Below are 21357 nucleotides of genomic sequence, written 5' to 3' on the forward strand. Positions count from 1 at the left end.
CTGAAGTCGGTTGCTGTCCCTTCTTCCATGATGTCAGGTCGTCAGGGGTATAAAACATGCAACCAATGCCATTACATCAGTCTTTCTTGCCGTGCGGTGCCTGAAGCAGAAGCAGTTCACAAGTGCCGGTCGGCCGACTCCTGAAATTTTCATTTTCGAGTTTCAGAACCGAAGTCTTCAACTAAAGCTAAGTACCCCATTGGGGAAACTTTTTCTTGCTCCTTACTGATGTCAGTAAAAGTTAATAATTGCATTACTTGTGGAAAGCAAATACCTCATAAAGATTTTCATTCGTACTGTATTCCTTGCCTAGGTCCTGACCAAGACGTACCTTGCTGTCAGTTTTGTGCTTTATTTAATCAGCGCACTATCCGTCGTCGGTATATTTTCGCCTCTAAATATTTCGGTTCTTGGTTTAATTATCCAGAAATGTCATCGGTTAGCCATCCGACTACCGGGATTCTGAAAAAATGCAAAGATAAAGACAGAGACATGCTGCCGAGGTCCAAAACTGCCGACGACACTTCTCCAAAGCCAGGCGCCAGTTCGCCAGTATTCAGTGAGGCGCTTTTGCAGCCCCTGATACCCGTTACTTCTGATTCGCAGACCTCTACTGAGACCCATTCGGAGTCCAGTATGCCACGAGATGCTTCAACTATGGAACCCGCGGATGTCTCTACCTTGGATCAGTCTTTAGCCGCTGTGCAGGCACCAGCTTCTGAGGGTGTATGCAGGCCTACGGACTTGGATATTAAATCTATGCCTCCTTTATTACTTAGGCCTAAATCTTGATCCATGTCTAAAAAAACGATGCCCAGGCCACATGATCAGGCCTCTATGCCTAAAAAACAAATTATAAGAATGGCTGAAGATCTAATAACTCTAATCAGGGGTAGCCACCCCTTCTAAGAGGCCTAGGACTGAAGTTGATTATGAATCTTCTGATCAGGATTCTATTTTTTCTGACTCTTCTGATGATCTGGATTTGCCCTTACCTACTTATGAGGATTCAGATGCAGAGGACTCTATTCCCTCTGCTTCCCCTCCTGAGGATTTTTCTTTTGGAGAAACCTTACATACTCTAAGGGAGCATTTCCACTGGGAAAGCCAGGATTTTTCTGATTCAAAAAAGAGGTTTAGGGATTTCCTTCTAACTCAGCATAGGCCTTTGGCTATTCCTCCTGTACTAGACATTGTTGATGATGCTTTTTGGAATCTAGTTTGGCCCCTGATTCCCTGCCTCCTGCTCCCAAAAGACCTGACAGATACTACAGGGTCCCTGAGTCCCACAAGTTCCTTTTCAAAAATCCTATTACAGATCCAGAGACTGTTTCACAGGGGACCAAGAGCATTAAGGCTTCTACTGCTAAAAATCCTACCCCTTCTGATAGAGACTCTAGGGCACTGGATAGATGGGGTAAGAAGGTTAACACTTCTACAACCTTGGCCATTAGGGCTTTAAACTGCCAGTTTCATATGTTAAAATATCAGCAACATGTTATTGGACTGCTTAAACAGAAAATGATGTTGATTCCTGACTATGTGGAAAATAAAGAATTACAGAATTTAATGCATTCTGCCAAACAAGTTGGAAAACATACTTTGCAATGTGGTTTTTATTCATACTTTGCAATGTGGTTTTGATTCATTAGAGGCCTCTTGCAGGGCTGCTGTTACTGGGTCTGTGCTCAGAAGGCATGCTTGGCTTAAGGAGCAATCTTTGCCTGATCATGTTAAAGCTAAATTGTTGGATGCTCCTTTAAATCAGGAACGCTTGTTTGGCAACAAGGCTGAGGAAGTTCTTAAAAAGATGGAAGAGAAAGCTAAATCTATGCAAACTGTTAAAGATTATTTACAAGTTCAGCCTCCTAGATTTAGTAGGCACTACTGGCCCTCTAAGAATTGGTCCTTCCAGCCTCTTCCAGGTCTTCTCAAGCCAAACCCAGACACAGCAAAAACCCCAGGTTTCAGTCCCAGGGGACTCACAGAACTAAGCAGTGGGGGGCCATCACTTCCAAGTCTGGGAATAATAAGACTCCCCCCTATGGTAAACTGTCTCAATGACTTCCTTTTAAAATTTCCAAGCACTTATCAACTGACTTCCCCTTTGGGGGGAAAGATTACTCTTCATGCAAAGAATTGGGAACTCATTACTCAGGACAAATGGGTTTTAAATATAGTGTCCCAGGGATAAAGATTTCACTTCCACACGTTGCCAACACCAAGTGGGTGGCCGGACCTAACCCGAAATCAGTGGGCAGAGGCCCAAAAACAAGTACTTTCTCTCTTAAGCATGGGGGCTATTCAACTGTTACCAGAAGAAGAAAAGGGATAAAGTTTCTACTCAAGACTTTTCCTGGTACCCAGAAAAGATAATTCATGGCGTCCTGTCCTGGATCTGTCTACGCTAAACACCTTTTTTGAGATTCCAAAATTCAAGATACTGACTCTTCACCAATTACTTCCTATGCTAGGCAAAGATGCCTGGTTGGCAACACTAGATTTAAAAGAAGCCTTACCTGCACATCCCAATCAGGGAATCTTGCAGAAGATACCTATGCTTCAAAGCGGGCTACACGCACGATCAGTTCTCTGCACTGCCGTTTGGCTTATCTACTGCACCCAGGGTATTCACAAAGTGTCTAGCTCCAGTTATTACATTTTGCAGGCAAAGAAATATTCAAATATACCCATACCTGGACGATTGTCTAATTCAGGCAGAAAGCCAGGACTTACTTTTGAATCATCTGGCCTTTGTAAAAAGGGTTCTAACTTGTCTGGGGTACACCATAAATGAAAAGAAATCACACCTGGTACCCTGTCAACAAATTATATTCCTGGGAGCAAGCTTGAATACAACTTCCCAGATGGCTTACCTCACGCCAGAAAGCAAATTCATTTGACAACCTACTTCAAACAAGTGGCCACAAAAACCCTGCTATCTGCAAGACAAATACTGCAAGCCTTGGGTTTCATGGCCTCCTGAATTCTTCTAATTCCATATGCAAGACTGCATATGAGGAAACTACGGTGGTATCTAAAAAGCCTATGGTGTCAACATTCTCAAGACCTAGAAACAATGATTCCTATCATACCTTGCCTATGCCTAGAGTTCCTTTGGTGGGCAGAGGCCTGCCACCAAAACAAGGGACTACCTTTCACACCACCCCCTGCTGCCCAAACCCTAACAACAGATGCATCAGACTATGCACGGGGTGCTCACCTGGCAGGAAAGTGCATTCAGGGCACATGGAACCCAAGTCAAATGCACCTGCATATCAATCAAAAAGAAATGTTAGCTGTACAGAATGCTCTGACAGCCTTCAAGGACCACATTCTTCCAGGACATTTAATGGTAAAGACAGACAACACCACTGTTATGTGATGCATAAACAAGCAGGGGGGTACATATTCTTACCCCCTCTGCAGACTAGCCGTGGCATTGTGGAACACAGTCTTGAGCTAGCAAGTGCACCTACAAGCTCAATTTCTGCCAGGAAAATTAAATACACTGGCAGATGGACTAAGCAGAAGCCTCATGGACTCACACGAGTGGAAACTGGAACCAGGAATTTTCAACATATTGACAAGCAAATGGGGGGCCCAGATATAGACCTGTTTGCCACTCCCCAGAACTACCATTTGGACAAATTTTGCACAAGGACTCCCCACAAACAAGCCTGGAAAGTGGATGCTCTGTCCTTCAGCTGGAAAAACCTATCAGTCTATGCCTTCCCCCCTCTGCCTCTGCTCTCCAAAGTACTACTAAAAATCAAACAAGACAAACCAGGGATGATTTTCATTGCTCCAGACTGGCCGCGCCAACACTGGTACCCCTTCCTGTGCAGTGTGTCATGGTTATCTCCATGGCACCTGCCTCAGACTCCTTCCCTGCTGTCTCAACAGGAGAACCAGATTCTGCACCCTCAGCTTCTAACACTGAAACTTGCAGCCTGGCTAATTACTTAATCTCTCCTTTACCATCCCTCAGCAAACCTGTCATGGATATCATTTTAGAGGCAAGGAGGCCTAGTACTAGAAAATCTTATGCTGAATAATGGAAAAGATTCTGTGCCTGGAACCAGTCTCAAGGGATGAGCACAGCAGCACCCAATTTACCTCAGATTTTACAATACTTAACTGAGATGCCTCATAAGGGCCTGTCTTTTTCCTCCATTAAAATCCACACCTCAGCCATTTCAGCTCATCGTAACACAGAACCTCCCCTCTTCTTTCATCCACTGCTCAAGCAGTTCCTCAGAGGGGCCTAAAATTTGAGACCATCCAGGAGAGCTCCAACCCCAGCCTGGGACCTTAACTTTGTCTTGGAGAAACTCACTCTACCTCCTTTTGAGCCAGCTGCTACTGCAGACTTAAAATTTCTTTCTTGGAAAACAGCTTTCCTTTTGGCAATCACTTCAGCTAGAAGGGTATCTGAATTACAGGCCCTTATGGCAGCGGAGCCTTTCATCATCTTTCATGCGGACAGGGTGTCCCTCAGAACCAATCCATCCTTCATGCCCAAGGTGGTATCCAGTGTGGCTCTTAATCAGTCCATGCATTTGCTAACCTTCTTTCCCAATCCACAGAATAAAGGGGAACGGATACTGCATTCTTTAGATGTGCACAGACCACTTAGATTCTACTTGGACAGGACTAAACCTCAAAGGAAATCTGAACAACTGCTGGTGGCATTTGCTGCAGGGGCAGAGGGGAAGGCTATTTCAAAGCAAACCATTTCTAAATGGATAAGCTATTGCATTCATTTCTGCTATAAGCACCATGGAAAACCTATCCCCCAGGGAATCAGACCTCACTCCACCAGGGCTGCATCTACCTCTACAGCCTTTCTTAGAGGCATCCCTACCAGGGACATCCTAGAAGCTGCTACCTGGAGTTCTGTACATATTTTCACCAAGCATCATCATTTGCCAATTTTCTCTAAATCCAGAGCTGACTTTGCCACTGCAGTCTTGCAGGGCCTTATAGCTGGCCCTAATGCTATCTAAATTCCTGTATCCAATCTACCCAAATGTAATGACTGCAACAGTGAAACACGAAGAACATAGTACAGTTGTATACACTTACCATAAATGTAGATGTTCGAGTGTATTCACTGTTGCAGTCCTGGTTACCCTCCCTCCAGTCCCCTAACTTCTTTTGGCTATATCTCTACTTTCCTTTACTATTCTTAAAAGCCTTTTTGGTGTATTTGCTTTTTTGTTGAAGGTATATCTTTGTGCTTTTATGTTTAATTGCTTCCCATTAGAGGGGCACCTTACATCTGGGACAAGAAAAACTGATGTAATGGCGTCAGCTGCAATGTTTTATACCCCTGATGACCTGACATCATGGAAGAAGGGACAGCAACTGATGCAGGACCCAAGACTTTGTTAATCAGGCCGACTGACGGCTACCTGCAAGCAGATAACCCAAATGTAATGACTGCAACAGTGAACACACTCAAACATTTACATTTATGGTAAGTGTACACAACTGTCCTTTTCTCTATCCAAATTGCTACATGATCTAAAAACGTTGTTTTATACCCTTGTATATCATTTTAAAATTTTCCAGAATCATAAAACAATTTCTCCTCTCAGATTGCCTCTTTTATATGTCCAATGTTTATTATCCCGTCAATACTCTTTATCCTACATTCACTCTTCTTTTACTGTCCCTCTCAATCACTACAATCCACTAACCTCTATAAAGTTCTCAATAGCTCCCTCACTGTGTACTCACTTTCAAGCTCTCTTACATAAATTTAAAATACTTCTCCCGCTCTCTCTCTCCCACAAAACCTATACCCAAACTTCTCTTCTACAGCTCCCTTACCACAGCATACAAACCCTCCTTTCCAAGCCTTCTGCTGGCTGGCAGTATTCATCCCTACTCTGGCTCACCCTCCAACCCAACCACAGGTACCGATACTCACCCCTGTAACACCTCCACTACATTACCTGGCCATTTCACCCTCCTTGCTCCCCTATACCCCCTATCCAAACACCTCAACCTCACACCTCAAAACCTTGAAAATAAACCCCCTCAATATTCAAAGCATTACTAACAAAGTTACTTCTTTCCATGACCTTATCTCTCTCTACAACCATGACATTATTACCCTGTCAGTAACATGGCTACAGCCCCATATTACAGACTCGGAAATCCTCCTCCCGATTGCAACATCCTCCACCATGATCAGCACAAAAAACAAAGTGGTGGTGTAGCTATCATATACTCTGACAAACTTTCTCTCTATCCTCTACTTACATCTCCTCCCAATTTTCATCCAGCTGAAATTCTTATTGCCAAGTGTAAATTAAATAATAACAAAAACCTAGCCATAGTAGCAATTTATATCCCACCTAGCAACAACATCCCTTCCCTCAAACACTCTCTCTCCTGGGCATCTCAAAACATCTCTTATGAGATTATCATCCTAGGTGATGTCAATACTGACTGGAGCTCCCTTAATTCCAACTCTCCCAATGCTAGCATCAGTCTCTTTGGATTCTCTCAACTCATCACCTCTCCCACTCAATAAATACACAAATAACAGCACTATCCTTGACTTGATCCTCATCTCTAACCCAAATCTGTATCAGAATACCACCAGTGACTATCTTCCTACGCACATGTTACAACACTCACCTCATCTGCTAAAACCTCACCAGTACAAATACAGCCATAATCTCTCTAATTTCTGCCAAGATACTTAATAATCTTCTCATCTCTTTTAACTGGTCCTTTCTCTGTACCCTCCCTCTCAATGAGACTGTCTCCAAATTTAACAACACCTTCCTGAATATCCTAAACTCCTTAGCCCCTACAAGAAAAATAAGAGTAAAACAAATTTTGCTCCATGGTTAACCCAATCCACCTGTAAACTAATGTTTAAATGAGACAGCGCCTGGAAAACCTGGAAAAAACAAACCCCCATCGCAATCTGCAAACCTGTAGAGAACTTAGGAACCTAACCAAGAAACAAGTCAATCTGAACAAAAAACAGTACTATCAAAAAACCACTAGAAAACAAACCCCCATTGCCATCTCCAAACCTGTAGAGAACGTGGGAACCTAACCAAGAAACAAGTCGATCTGAACAAAAACCAGTACTAACAAAAACCACTAGAAAACAACCCCCATCGCCATCTCCAAACCTGTAGAGAACGTGGGAACCTAACCAAGAAACAAGTCAATCTGAACAAAAAGTACTAACAAAAACCATTAGAAAACAAACCCCCATCACCATCTCCAAACCTATAGAGAACTTAGGAACCTAACCAAGAAACAACTCGATCTGAACAAAAAACAGTACTAACAAAAACCATTAGAAAACAAACCCCCATCACCATCTGAAAACCTCTAGAGAACTTAGGAACCTAACCAAGAAACAACTCGATCTGAACAAAAAACAGTACTAACAAAAACCATTAGAAAACAAACCCCCATCACCATCTGCAAACCTATAGAGAACGTGGGAACCTAACCAAGAAACAAGTCAATCTGAACAAAAAACAGTACTAACAAAAACCATTAGACAACCCCAACTCCAACACAAAAAAAATTGGAATAGTATCAACAAACCCTTACATCCAGGCATCCCTTCTGCCCCCAGCCCGTCCTAACAGCTCACCAACAGACGCTTCCTCCTTTCTTAATTCCTTCTTCTTCATCAACTCTATAAAAAAGTTAGCTAAACCTGACAACACCTCCCTCCCTCTCCCATTCTGTCCCCTTCCCTCTATCAAATCTACCCAGTTTTCTCTTAAACCTGCCCCTACTGCATACATCAAATTTCTTCTTACCAAACTGAAAATATGCTCCCCCTCTGCTGACAACTTACGTCCTCTGATGTTCTTCATGTTTCACTGTTGCAATCATCACATTTGGATTATCTGCTTGCAGTAGCCCTCAGTCGGCCTGATTATCAAAGTCTTGGGTCCTGTGTCGGTTGCTGTCTCATCTTTCGTGACTTCAGGTAGTCAGGGGTATAAAGCATGCAGCCGATGCCATTACACCAGTCTTTCTTGCCATGCGGTGCCCAAAGCAGAAGCAGTTCACAAGTGCCGGTCGGCCGACTCCTGAAATTTTTGTTTTCGAGTTTCATAAGCAAAGTCTTCAACTAAGTACCCCATTGGGGAAACATTTTCTTGCTCTAAACCGATGTCAGTAAAAGTCAATAATTGTATTTTTTGTGGAAAGCAAATACATCATAAAGATTTCCATTCATACTGTATTCCTTGCCTAGGCCCTGACCACGACGTACCTCGCTGTTGGTTTTGTGCTTAATTAAGCAACAAACTATTCGTCATCGGTATATTTACGCTTCTAAATATTTTGGTACTCGGTTCAATTATCCAGATATGTCTTTGGTAAGCCATCTGACTACTGACACACTGAAAAAAACACAAAGATAAAGGCAGAGACAGGCCACCTAGGTCCAAACTTGCCGACGACACTTCTCCTAAGCCAGTCACCAGTTTGCCAGTACTCAGTGAGGTGCTTTTGCAGCCCCTGATACCCGCTACTTCAGATTCGCAGGCCTCTACTGAGACCCATTCAGAGTCCAGTATGCCGCAAGATGCTTCAACTGTAGAACCTGCGGATATCTCTACCTTGGATGGGTCCGGAGCCGCTGTGCAGGCACCGGCTTCTGAGGGGGTATTCAGGCCTACTGACTTGCATATTAAACTGATGCAATCTTCTTCTTCAAGGCCTAAAATTCAAACCATGCCTAGACAACTGATGCCCAGACCACATGGTCAGGCCTCTATGCTGAAAAAACAAATAAGAATGGCTGAAGACCTTATTACTTTAATCATTGGAAGCCAACCTTTCCCCTGTAAGAGACCTAGGAGTGAATTTGCTTATAATACTTCTGAGCAGGATTCTGAAATTTCTGTTTCCTCTGATGACCAGGATTTACCCTTATCTACCTATGAGGATTCTGATGCAGAGGACTCTATTCCCTCTGCTTCCCCACCCTAAGGATTTCTCTTTTGGTGAAACCTTGCATACTCTTAGGGAGCATTTTCATTGGGAAAGCCAGAATTATTCTGATTTTAAAAAGAGGCTTACGGATTTCTTACTCCTGCCCCAACACAGGCCTTTAGCTATCCCTCCTGTACTAGACATTGTTGATGATGCCTTTTCAGAATCTAGCTTGGCTCCTGACTCCTTACCTCTTGCTCCCAGAAAACTTGATAGGTATTACAGGGTTCCTGACTCTCACAAGTTCCTTTTTAAAAATCCTACTGCGGATCCTGAGACCATTTCAAAGGGACCCAAGGGCATTAAGGCTACTACTGCCAAAAATCCTACCCCCCTGATAGAGACTCCAGGGCACTGGATAGATGGAGTAAGAAGGTATACACTTCTGCAAGACTGACCATTAGGGCCTTAAACTGCCAGTTTCATATGTTAAAGTATCAGCAGCATATGATTGGATTGCTTAAACAGAAAATGATGTTGATTCCTGACTGTGCTGAAAATAAGGATTTACAGGATTTAATGCATTCTGCTGAACAAGTTGGGAAAACATACTTTGCAATGTGGTTTTGACTCACTAGAGGCATCTTGCAGGGTTGCTGTCACTGGATCTGTACTTAGAAGGCATGCTTGGCTTAAGGAGCAATCCTTGCCAGATTATGTTAAAGCTAAATTACTGGATGCTCCCTTAAATCAGGACCGCCTGTTTGGCAACAAAGCAGAAGTTCTTACAAAGATGGAGGAAAAAGCTAAATCTATACAAACTGTTAAAGATTTCCTACAAGTACAGCCTCCAAGATTTAGTAGGCATTGGCCCTCTAAGAACTGGTCCTTTTCTGCCTCTTCCAGGCCTTCTCAGTCCAAACCCTGACCCAGCAGAGCACCCAGGCTTCAGTCCCGTGGCGCACACAGGACTAAGCAGTGGGAGGCTCCAACTTCCAAATCAGGGAGTAGTAAGACTCCCCCCTATGGTAAACTGTCTCAATGACTTAATTTTAAAACTTACAAGCTCTTCTCAACTGACTGCCCCTTTGGGGGAAAGATTGCTCTGCAGGCAAAAAACTGGGAACTCATTACCCAGGACAAATGGGTTTTAAATATAGTGTCCCAAGGATACAGATTTCACTTCCACACGTTACCAACCCCAAACGGTTGGCCAGATTTACCCCCCAAATCAGTGGGCAGAGGATCAACAGCAAGTATTTTCTCTGTTAAGTATAAAGGCTATGCAAACTGTACCAGAAGAGGAAAAGGGAAAAGGTTTCTACTCACAACTTTTCCTGGTACTCAGAAAAGACAACTCATGGTGTCCTATCTGGACCTGTCTATCTTAAACACCTTTTTGGTGATTCCAAAATTCAAGATGCTAACTCTTTACCAGTTGCTTCCTATGCTAGGCAAAGATGTCTGGTTGGCAACATTCGATTTAAAGAAAGCCTACCTGCACATCCCAATCAGGGAATCTTGTAGGAAGATACCTACGCTTCAAAGCAGGCTACATACACTATCAGTTCTCTGCACTACCCTTTGGCTTATCTACTGCACCCAGGGTATTCACAAAGTGCCTACCTCCAGTCATTGCATTTTGCATACAAAGAAATATTCAAATATACCCATAACTGGATGATTGTCTAATTCGGGCAGAAAGCCAGGACATACTTTTGAATCATCTGGCATTTGTACAAAAGGTGCTAACTTGTCTGGGGTACACCATAAACAAAAAGAAATCACATCTGGTACCCTGTCAACAAATTATATTCCTGGGAGCAAGCTTGAACACAGCTTCCCAGATGGCTTTCCTCACGCCAGAGAAACAAATTCATTTGTCAACTTACTTCAAACTAATGGCCACAAAAATCCTGCTGTCTGCAAGGCAAATACTGCAGGCCTTGGGGTTCATGGCCTCCTGCATTCTACTAATTCCATATGCAAGACTGCAAATGAGGAAACTACAATGGTATCTAAAAAGCCTATGGTGTCAACATTCTCAGGATCTAGAAGCAATGATTCCTATCATACCTTGCCTACTGTTAGAGTTCCTTTGGTGGACAGAGGCCTGCCACCACAACAAGGGACTACCATTCACTCTACCCCCTACCGCCCAAACCCTAACAACAGATGCATCAGTCTAGGCATGGGGGGCTAACCTGGCAGGGAAGTGCATTCAGGGCAAATGGAACCCAAGTCAAATACTCCTGCATATCAATCAAAAAGAAATGTTAGTTGTACAGAATGCTCTGACAGCCTTCAAGGACCACATTCTTCCAGGACAATTAATGGTAAAGACGGACAGCACCACTGTTATGTGGTACATAAACAAGCAGGGGGATACACATTCTTACCCCCTCTGCAGACTAGCCATGGCTCTGTGGAACACAGCCTTGAGCTACCAAGTGCATCTACAGGCTCAATTCCTGCCAGTAAAACTAAATACACTGGCAGACGAACTAAGCAGAAGTCTCATGCACCCACACGAGTGGAAACTGAGACCAAAGACTTTCAGCATGTTGATAAACAAATGGGGGAGCCCAGATATAGACCTGTTTGCCTCCCCCCAGAACTATCAACTGGACAAATTCTGCCCAAGGACTCCCCACAAACAAGCTTGGAAAGTGAATGCTCTGTCCTTCGGCTGGAAAAATCTATCAGTTTATGCCTTTCCTCCTTTGCCTCTCCTCTCCAAAGTACTACTAAAGATCAAACAGGACAAATCAAGGACAATATTGATTGCACCAGACTGGCCACGCCAACACTGGTACCCCCTCTTGCGCAGTGTGTCACTGCTGGCTCCATGGCACCTGCCTCAGACCCCTACCCTGTTGTCACAGCAGGAGAACCAGATTCTGCACCCTCAGCTTCAAACCCTGAACGTGGAAGCCTGGCTAATTACCTAATCTCTCCGTTACGATCCCTCAGTAAACAAGTGTTGGATGTCATTTTGGAGGCAAGGAGGCCTAGTACTAGAAAATCCTATGCTGAAAAATGGAAAAGATTTTGTTCCTGGAACCAAACTCAAGGGATGGGCACAGCAGCGCCCAATTTACCTCAGATTCTTCAATACTTAACTGAGATGCTTCTCAAGGGCCTTTCTTTTTCCTCCATCAAAATTCACGCCTCAGCCATTTCAGCTCATTATAACACAGAACCACCCCTCTTCTCTCATCCACTGCTCAAGCAGTTCCTTAGAGGGGCCAAAAATCTAAGACCACCCAGGAGAGTGCCTACTCCAGCCTGGGACCTTAACTTTGTATTGGAAAAACTCACTCTCCCTCCTTTTGAGCCAGCAGCAAGTGCAGATTTAAAATTCCTTTCTTGGAAAACAGCCTTCCTTTTAGCAATCACTTCAGCAAGAAGGGTATCTGAATTACAGGCCCTTATGGCAGTGGAGCCTTTCATCATCTTTCATGCAGACAGGGTATCCCTCAGGACCAATCCCTCCTTCATGTCCAAGGTGGTATCCAGTGTGGTTCTTAATCAGTCCATTCATTTGCCAACCTTCTTTTCTAATCCACAGAACAAAGGGGAACAGATACTGCACTCCTTAGATGTGCACAGACAACTTAGATTTCACTTGGACAGGACTAAACCTCAAAGGAAATCTGAACAACATGCTAGTGGCATTTGCTGCAGGGGCAGAGGGGAAGGCTATTTCAAAACAAACCATTTCTAAATGGATAGGCCATTGAATTCATTTCTGCTATAAGCACCATGGAAAACCTATCCCACAGCGGATTAAACACAATTCAACCAGGGCTGCATCTACCTCTACAGCCTTTCTCAGAGGTGTCCCTACCAGGGACATCCTAGAAGCTGCTACCTGGAGTTCTGTAATACTTTCACCAAGCATTACCATTTGCAAATTTTCTCTAAATCCAGAGCTGGCTTTGCCACTGCAGTCTTGCAGGGCCTTATAGCTGGTCCTAATGCTATCTAAATTCCTCCTCCCATCCTTAGGTTTGGGAATCTACCCAAATGTGATGACTGCAACAGTGAAACACAAAGAACATAGTACAGTTGTGTACACTTACCGTAAATGTAGATGTTTGAGTGGATTCACTGTTGCACTCCTGGTTACCCTCCCTCCAGCCCCCTACTTTTCTCTGGCTATACCTCTACTTTCCTTTACTATGCTTAAAAGCCTTTTTGGTGTATTTGCTTTTGGTTGGAAGTATAATTTTGTGTTTTTTTTTTTTATTTTATTTGCTCCCCATTAGGGGGCACCTGACATCTGGGGCAAGAAGAACTGATGTAATGGCGTTGCTGCATGCTTTATACCCGTGAATACCTGACGCCACAGAGGATGAAACAGCAACCGACGCAGGACCCAAGACTTTGATAATCAGGCTGACTGAGGGCTACTGCAAGCAGATAACCCCAAATGTGATGACTGCAACAGTGAATACACTTGAACATCTACATTTATGGTAAGTGTACACAACTTTACTTTCCTTAAACTTGCTGCTAACTCTATTGTACATCCAGACTCCATATTAGTAAACAAGTCAATTCAAGAGAACACAGTCCCTGACATCTGGAAAAAAATCCTGTGTTGTACCCCTCCACAAAGGTGGCAGTTGAAATAAACCAACCAACTACAAACCTATCTCCATACTATCTCCCTTATCCAAAATTCTAGAAAAATTTATTCATAACCAGTTTCTCAAACACGTCATACAAGACAACCTGTTAACTCCCACCCAACATGGTTTCTGTTCTCACCACAGCACAACTACAGCTCACATTTCATTTACATAGAACATCATCAAAGCACGGGACAATAACAAACTAGTCTCATGCCTCTTCCTTCACCCATCTAAAGCCTTCAACACTATTTCACATAACCTACTACTCTCAAAACTATCTTCCCTTAACCTCTCCTCTTCTACCATGCTATGGTTCTCCAGTTACCTCTCCAACAGATTCCAGTACATCAAATGGTTTTCTGCATCCTCCCTCTTCCTCCCAATCCAAATAGGTGTCCCCCAAGGGTCAGTCCTTGGACTTCTTTTTAATATCTTCACAAATAACCTACACACTTCCTGTCTCACTAATATATCATCACTCCCTATTCACCTAAACATAACCTACACAGCACAGGCCTACACCTCTTAGACACCTACAAACCCAACAAAAATATTGGCAAGCTTTTATACAGCCACTCTGTCACCAATGCCTGGAACAAACTTCCCCTTCCTCTAAAAACAAACTGCAACTTCCTTAACTTCAAAAAACTTTTAAAGGACTTATTTACTAATTCCTGGACCTGTTTTTGCCCCACTCTCTCCTAAACTACTCCCTCACCTCTTCACCTTCCCCTCTCACCTCTCGCACTTTACCACAACTACTCATTTAAGATCTTTTTGATATTTTACCAACCTTTAATTTCTCTCTGATGAAACTTTTTAGGTGCTGTTTAAACCCTCAACATTACTCTTGTATTCTAACTTGTTTTATTTTGTTTCTCCTGTGTATACACACTTGTATGTTAATATTGTATGACATCTTGTTTTTGTATTTGTTTATGTGTAGAGCTTTTCTCCTCAGGTCTCCACTGAAAAAGGGCTCTGCATACCAGTCGGAATAACCCGGTTAACAAATGTCAAATAAAATAAATAAAATATTAAATACACCTTTCCACTTTTTAATATATCCTAAGTTACCTTCACATCTGCTCTTTTTCTCCAGTGTCTTAAATTGCAATTAAAATTTCCTATCAATGCATGTTGATACTAGCATAGTTAAGAACCTTACTAAGCATCGTCTCCCTTTGTTTCTGTAAAACATATGCATGCATTGCAGTCATTCTGTAAACTTGGTTCTTCCAGCTTGCATCTAGTATTGTCATTCTTCCTAATATCACTAACATATAATCCAACATTTCTACTGATTATTTACTTATTGTACCCGAACACTTGTCTTCTCCTAGATTCCATTTAACTTTACCATCCCATAATTCATTCACTTGTCTCCCTTCTCCCTCTGTTAAATTTCTGCTACCTGATGGTAATAAAATATTCATACCAAAGGGGCCCACACCATTTGAATATACCTGATCTTATTTTAATATTCTTTATACTATATTTTTAAATTTACTTTTTCAATCCTTAACTCTTTCCAGTAGAATTTCTTTTGCTTTTGCTCATCACCCCCTTCACATCCCCTCTGCACTTGAATTACTAATCTTATCTTCCTTTCCTTTAACTTGCTTTCCATGTCCCACATTCATTCTTAATTCTTTAACTTTTAACGTTATTATTTTCTGTTTTCGTTTCATCTTTTCCATTTCTGTATTGTGGGTATATAACATTTTCATTCACTTGGTCTTCTATCCATTCTCCTGTTTCCTTTCCATTTACCTCACAATTCATCCATGAATGACGTTTGTTCAAATGTTATACATTTCTCGTCACATCTTTTTGCTTCATGACCTATTTTTCCACAAATAAAACACTTCCTTTTATCACAATTACTAACTAAATGATCATTCTTACCACAAACAACACATCTTTGGTGGACCCCAATATTTCACACACCCGTAATTTCTGTCTACATTAATTATACTTGGCACATGTATTATTTTCATTTTTCATTTCCAAAACACCACCACACTCAAAAACCCGAGTCCATAATCCTGTATTATCATACATTTTTGTAATGTCCATAACATTTTTGCTGGCAGTTTTTCAATAGTCTGTCAGTCTCTCTTTCTACTTCAGTACAAAATTGCACAAACATTTTCTTTTTCACCTCTCTGTTAAATGCTTGTACAACATATAAATTCCAGGATTATCATCTTTTTCCTTTCATATTGTCTTAAATTTTTTCTATATTCTGTTCATTTTCAAAGAAAATGGCACATAAAAGAGTCTTTATTAATATGAATAAACACTGTTAACTCTCTGAAATACCCAGTGGTGCAATAACATTGCCCTGAATTTCATACCTCTCAAGTTCCCGTTCCCTCTTACTGCTTAGTCTAATACATCCTTTCCATCTCTGTTTTTCTTTCTTCTTTTTCACCTTCTTTTATGGTTTGTGTGTGTGACTTCTTTTCTTATGTCTCCCACTCCTCCTTCTTGTATCCTTTGCATGATCTTTTCCCAAGATGCAGCTTTCTCACTCTCTAGCTCACGTTGCTCATATCTTTTAAGTAGACATCCAGCAACCCTCCTGATGGAGGGTGGTAACAATACACCCTGCTTGCGATTCAGCCTCTCCCTCAAATAACTTTAATCAGAACAACATCTCTGTGTCTTGAGAAGGTTCAGCCTCCTTCACTAAGAATTCCTTCTGCATATCCACCTTCTTGTCACTTTTTTCTTTTGTCTCCTCCATTAGTACATCGTCCAGCTGACGACTCTGTTGCAAAGGCTCGACTGTGTTTTGCCTTATTCCGTCAACACTTTCCATAATCTCCGCCAGATTCTCATGCTCACCATTCATCTCCATACTGCCCCCTGCTTCTCCAAACCAGCTTTGCTCAGACCTGAAGCAGGACATATTGCGTCCAACTGCTTCCCCATACGCCAAAAAGTAGGGGACGTTCCCTGATACCACGGCCAAATTTAAATTGTACCTGTGGTCTCCCTAGAAAAGAGATTACTAGCAGGGCTAACCCACTTAACAAAGAATGAATGAATTGATGAAAAAAATGTATAAATAAAATCTTTTCAAACATTGTAGAGCTGTGCCCACATTCAGCCAGAGGTATCTTACTATTTTTTTTTTCTTGCCAACATAAACACTTTTCTTTATACCAATAGACAATAGTAATTGTTTTTGGTTGCACTAACATACAGCATGCTAACTCAGGGATAGTTTTTTTTCTTACACCCCCCCAAGGATCTGTGGTTCAGTCCTGACCTCCAACCACCAGCTCTGTAGAGTTGGTTTACTGCATGGATTTTTCCTGGGTTTCCTTACTTGCTGGTTGACTGACTGCACTGAGCTGGCTTTGGATTTATTGTTTGTTTACAGAAAATTGCTTTGTCTATTTTGATAGTAGGTCTTATCAATACAGAAATCACTATATATTGCCATTGAGTTAATCATTTACATTTTTATATGAAAATGGCTTGATAACCATCATGTCTTAAATTACATATACATTTGTTGTATATTACTGTAATGTTAAATAATTTTTACATTTCTGATAGGCACATTTTACAGTTCTTATAACTGAAAGTTTGTACACACTGCTGTTCAGAAATTGTACTGCATTCCTTATTTATTTATTTACTAATTTGTGTTTGTTTTCTAGGTTAGAGCACTTGTGCCCAGAGTCCCAGTTGCAGTGTAATTGATTTTGAAAGTAATTTTTTGTTAAGCACAGTTACTTAGATCTTGTTTTCTGTAGAATATTTTATTTATACAACCACCTAGTTTGACATCTTCATCAGCATGAGGTTTTCTTCTTGCCTGATGCACCATGATTTCTTTTTCACCCTTTTAACATGAACTCTGCTGCCTCCTGAATATGGAGATGTCCCTAGTACACCTGAGATGCACTGATCACCAGTTACCTTAGCAGTACATCATTAGTGATGTTTATTTGAATTCTTGGAAACAACACTTACTTCCTCTTGTGTTACAGTCACACATCCATTGGTTGGTTCATTCTGCATTCACTACATTTTCCACAAAATGCATCAGTTAAGAATCCTGCACGGCTGCTTTAACAAAACACTCCTCTTCCTGCACACTGTGCACCACATCCCTGTGAATCACTTATCTGCATGTTAGATCATCTAGAACGTTTAAAAGGGAGGATTTTCTTTAATTTAGAAACAGTCGTAACAGACAGGAAACAGTATTCAGCCTTTATGATTTCTTCCTGTGCAAGGACAGTTCACAAAGCAAAACATCCATGTATTAGTGCCGATCCTTGAATTGTAAAATTCACTGAACTTGATGATACATGAGGAATCAGATCCCTCACCCACCGCAGTGATCTTGTACTGGATTAATAAATTTGTTGTGGGGGGGGGGGGGTGCAAGGGATAAAGCCTATTATTGCAACAGAGTTTGATGGGCTTTGCCATAGAAAAAAAAATGTTACAGAATGTGTGTAGATTCCACTTTAGACTGTTTCATCTCAAACAGCATTCAGCTCATATCCTGTGGACCCTTGCACAATATCTTAAACCTGGACAATGTTTTCACATTTTGAAGGTAATCGTGCATAGGCATTTCATCATTCTACAACTTTCCTTTCTGAAGCTGAATGTCTGTTTCCCTGATTAAAATGCATTTGCCATACCTCCATTATTAGTTAAGCAGTGTTAACTTTATAATTGATATCAAAGTGTGTGCCTCAGGCACACTGTATGGTACTAGCTGAGGTGAAAATCACTTTTTGTCTTTCTTTTATGCAAGCAGGATTATCATCTGTAGAGGCCTACAACGATAAAACGTGCGAGTGGTATTTTGTGGCTCCAATGAATACGAGGAGGAGTAGCGTTGGAGTGGGAGTTGTGAACGGTGAGAATTCAAACTTTGAATATTTTTCAGTATTGGCATTTCAAGCAAGAAATACAGTTTAAGTGAGCACCAAATGCACACATAAAAAAGTAAAGCAGCTGTAATAACATTCTAATTGCTGAGTCAGGATGTGGAAAAAATTAGTGAATGTGGCATTTGAATTTTACCACCATAGTTGAATAAAGCAGCGGGTATTTTACAGCCGTATTCTTATATTAGAATATGGACTTTGGTTCTGTTTTGCACAGATAATTGTCAAAATTAGAATCCTTTATCATCAAAAGGTCATTGATATTTTAATGCACGGTTACAAGGCTGGTTTTCAGCATTGTTTTTACCAGTGCAGAAGTTGCAAAACACAATCTGATTATTGCTGGGAAAAAACAGTTCACTGGAATACACATGAAATGCAGGCCTGTTACAACTCAGGTAATACTTTGTACTGTTATAGTAAATGCAGATTCACCCCATAAGGGGTGTTGGGGGGCTTGACCTCCTCATACATTTAACATTTTGTATGTTTTCCTCCAGTAAGGAGTTAGCTGGTGCAGGAGCAAGCAACAGATACACAGACAGTATTGTTGAAAAGAGTTTTACTTACTTACACCTACTTATTTGTGTTCCAAAATACTGGCTATGTCTGAGCCCTTGCTTCCTATCTAGTTGGCACATTCATTCCCTGTGTGGCATGAGCCAGCCTATTTATTTCCAGATGTTAGTGACAGCCATTTGTTGTACAGACTGGGCTGGAGTCTATCAGACCATATGTTCTCCTCTGAGGTGAGAGTCTTTTATAGACAGCAGCCATCATTGTGATGGGGGACACACTGTTCTAAGGGGGTCCCTAAAGGAATACTTTCACCTGCCCCATTTCCTGTGTTATGGAGTGCATGTCATGTTGTCTGTAGTACCTAAACCCTCAATTTGATGGCAGTGTTACAGCGGGCATACTGCTCCCCACCCCATGAGTAGGCGGCCCACCATCTGCTACTTATTCTTATCTGCCCCTGGTATGTTTTTTCCAGATCTCAACCCAATATTCAAACCTAGGTCATCTAGGTCATACTTGGAGCTTTATCACTCAATGAAATGCACTTGTGGCCTTTGAGATAAATTTTCAGTGGTTCATGCATCAGTTTTATTTAGATAATATAATTGACCCATGTTCTTAGCACGGTATTGTCATTCCAGAGTATTCAAGAGACGTAGAATGCATGCTGCAGATTCTTACATAAAACAGCTTGTGTGATGCTTATATTCTCTGCAGAAAATTATTAACATACAAGTCATAAGTGCAACTGAAAGTTACTTATGTGAAACGTAGCATTTGTACAGAAGATATTCCTGCATTTTGTTAGATTCTGTTGCCATGCTGCAGATGTTCTACAGGATAGCACTTACAGGTGTTTAGCAGTGCAGGTGCTAAGTCTTTAAATATGTGTCTACAATTTGTTGTTGTTACTTTTTTATGAGGCTGTGCTGCACACAAGTTAAATAAATAAATATCCTTTGTTAACCAGGTAGGCCCACTAGACTCACAGTCCCTTTACAGGGGCAACCTGGGAGCATTGTCTTTTTAAGTGACAGATCAGGGTTGCACAAGAGGCAAACGGGGGCTGTAGGAATCAAACCCTGTTTCACAGGAACTACAGTTCACAGCCTTCCAACTGCCAGACAGAGATAACCCCATTGCTACTTTACCTTTTTTATTCAGTACCTGCTAATATCTCATAGATTCATACTGTGCAATACACAACTGTTGCATTTTGCTTCTCATGTTTTGAACAGGACCTTTAACTTTTATTTTCACATTTGGCGTTTATTTATTTATTGACATTTGTTTACTGGTAAAGTCTCACGGGATAGAAGCCTGTTTTCAGCAGAGATCCAGAGAGAAAAAGCTCCAAATTATTACAAAATGTTTTAAGAACAATAATTTGAGTCTTCAAAATCAAACAAAAAAGATTTGCAGTTTGAATAATTACAGTACAACAAATTAGACATAATATAAAAACATTCCCCGGAATTCAGTAATGCCTACACTAAGTGTACACCATTCTGAGTGAACAGACATAACTCGTACCTTCTTCCTCCTAATTTTAGTTTTCCTGCTGATATTCTTGCAGTTTAAATATTGACAGGGATTCATAAAGGTCTCCACAAAGTGTAGACTGCATGTACACTTGGTGTAATCTTTCTGAGTGACTAGATAGCACAAAACATGATAAAGTCGTTGAATACATATCGTGACACTTAGACTTTATTGAATCTGGCCCCTTGCTCAAGAATTGATGCAAAGTGTAGGACAATCATTTAATATTTAGAAAACTTTTAGACAGTTTGTAGAGATATTAAAGGTAAATTAGTCTAATACAAATTAACTGGGCTAGTTGCTGAAATTTCAGCTATGACCTGGGACATAACCTCATACAAATTTGTGCATACACCTGATAAGTCTGCAGAGTACAACTGTAAGTGTAATGTAATGCAATACGAAAAATATATGTTCTCAGTATTTCTCTGTTGCAGTCCTGACAGTTGGGATTTCCTGCCATGAAAGCCCTCGAGCAGCCCAACTACCAGAGAAACTTATTTTGGCTGCCAGGCTTGAGAACGCCCCAGCCGATGTCAGTACACTCCAGTATACCCAACCGATGTCAGTACACTCCAGTATACCCAACCGATGTCAGTACACTCCAGTATACCCAGCCGATGTCAGTACACTCCAGTATACCCAGCCGATGTCAGTACACTCGGGTATAAAGGGAGCCAGCCTGTGTCATCACTTCAGTCTTTTCTTGCTGCCAGAGCCCAAAGCAGATTTTAAGTGCTTCTGTTGGTCCACGTCAGAGAGACAAGGGATTTCTAGGACACCAGAGAGCA

At 41.5% G+C, this 21357-nt stretch overlaps 1 protein-coding gene across 3 annotated transcripts in view; it reads left to right on the plus strand.

Moving 5' to 3' along the window:
* The window catches only part of KLHL3 (kelch like family member 3), a 940384-nt gene that overhangs the window by 727735 nt on the left and 191292 nt on the right, over positions 1 to 21357 (plus strand). For all 3 annotated transcript variants that reach the window (XM_044068978.1, XM_044068980.1, XM_044068979.1), the window contains one exon: positions 18370 to 18474. In XM_044068978.1, coding sequence (XP_043924913.1) covers positions 18370 to 18474 — 105 coding nt within the window. The remainder of the gene's footprint in view (positions 1 to 18369; positions 18475 to 21357) is intronic.

The sequence above is a fragment of the Protopterus annectens genome, chromosome 4.part0 (assembly GCF_019279795.1).
Source record: "Protopterus annectens isolate FY-2018-M chromosome 4.part0, PAN1.0, whole genome shotgun sequence".
Classification (NCBI taxonomy): Eukaryota; Metazoa; Chordata; order Ceratodontiformes; family Protopteridae; genus Protopterus; species Protopterus annectens.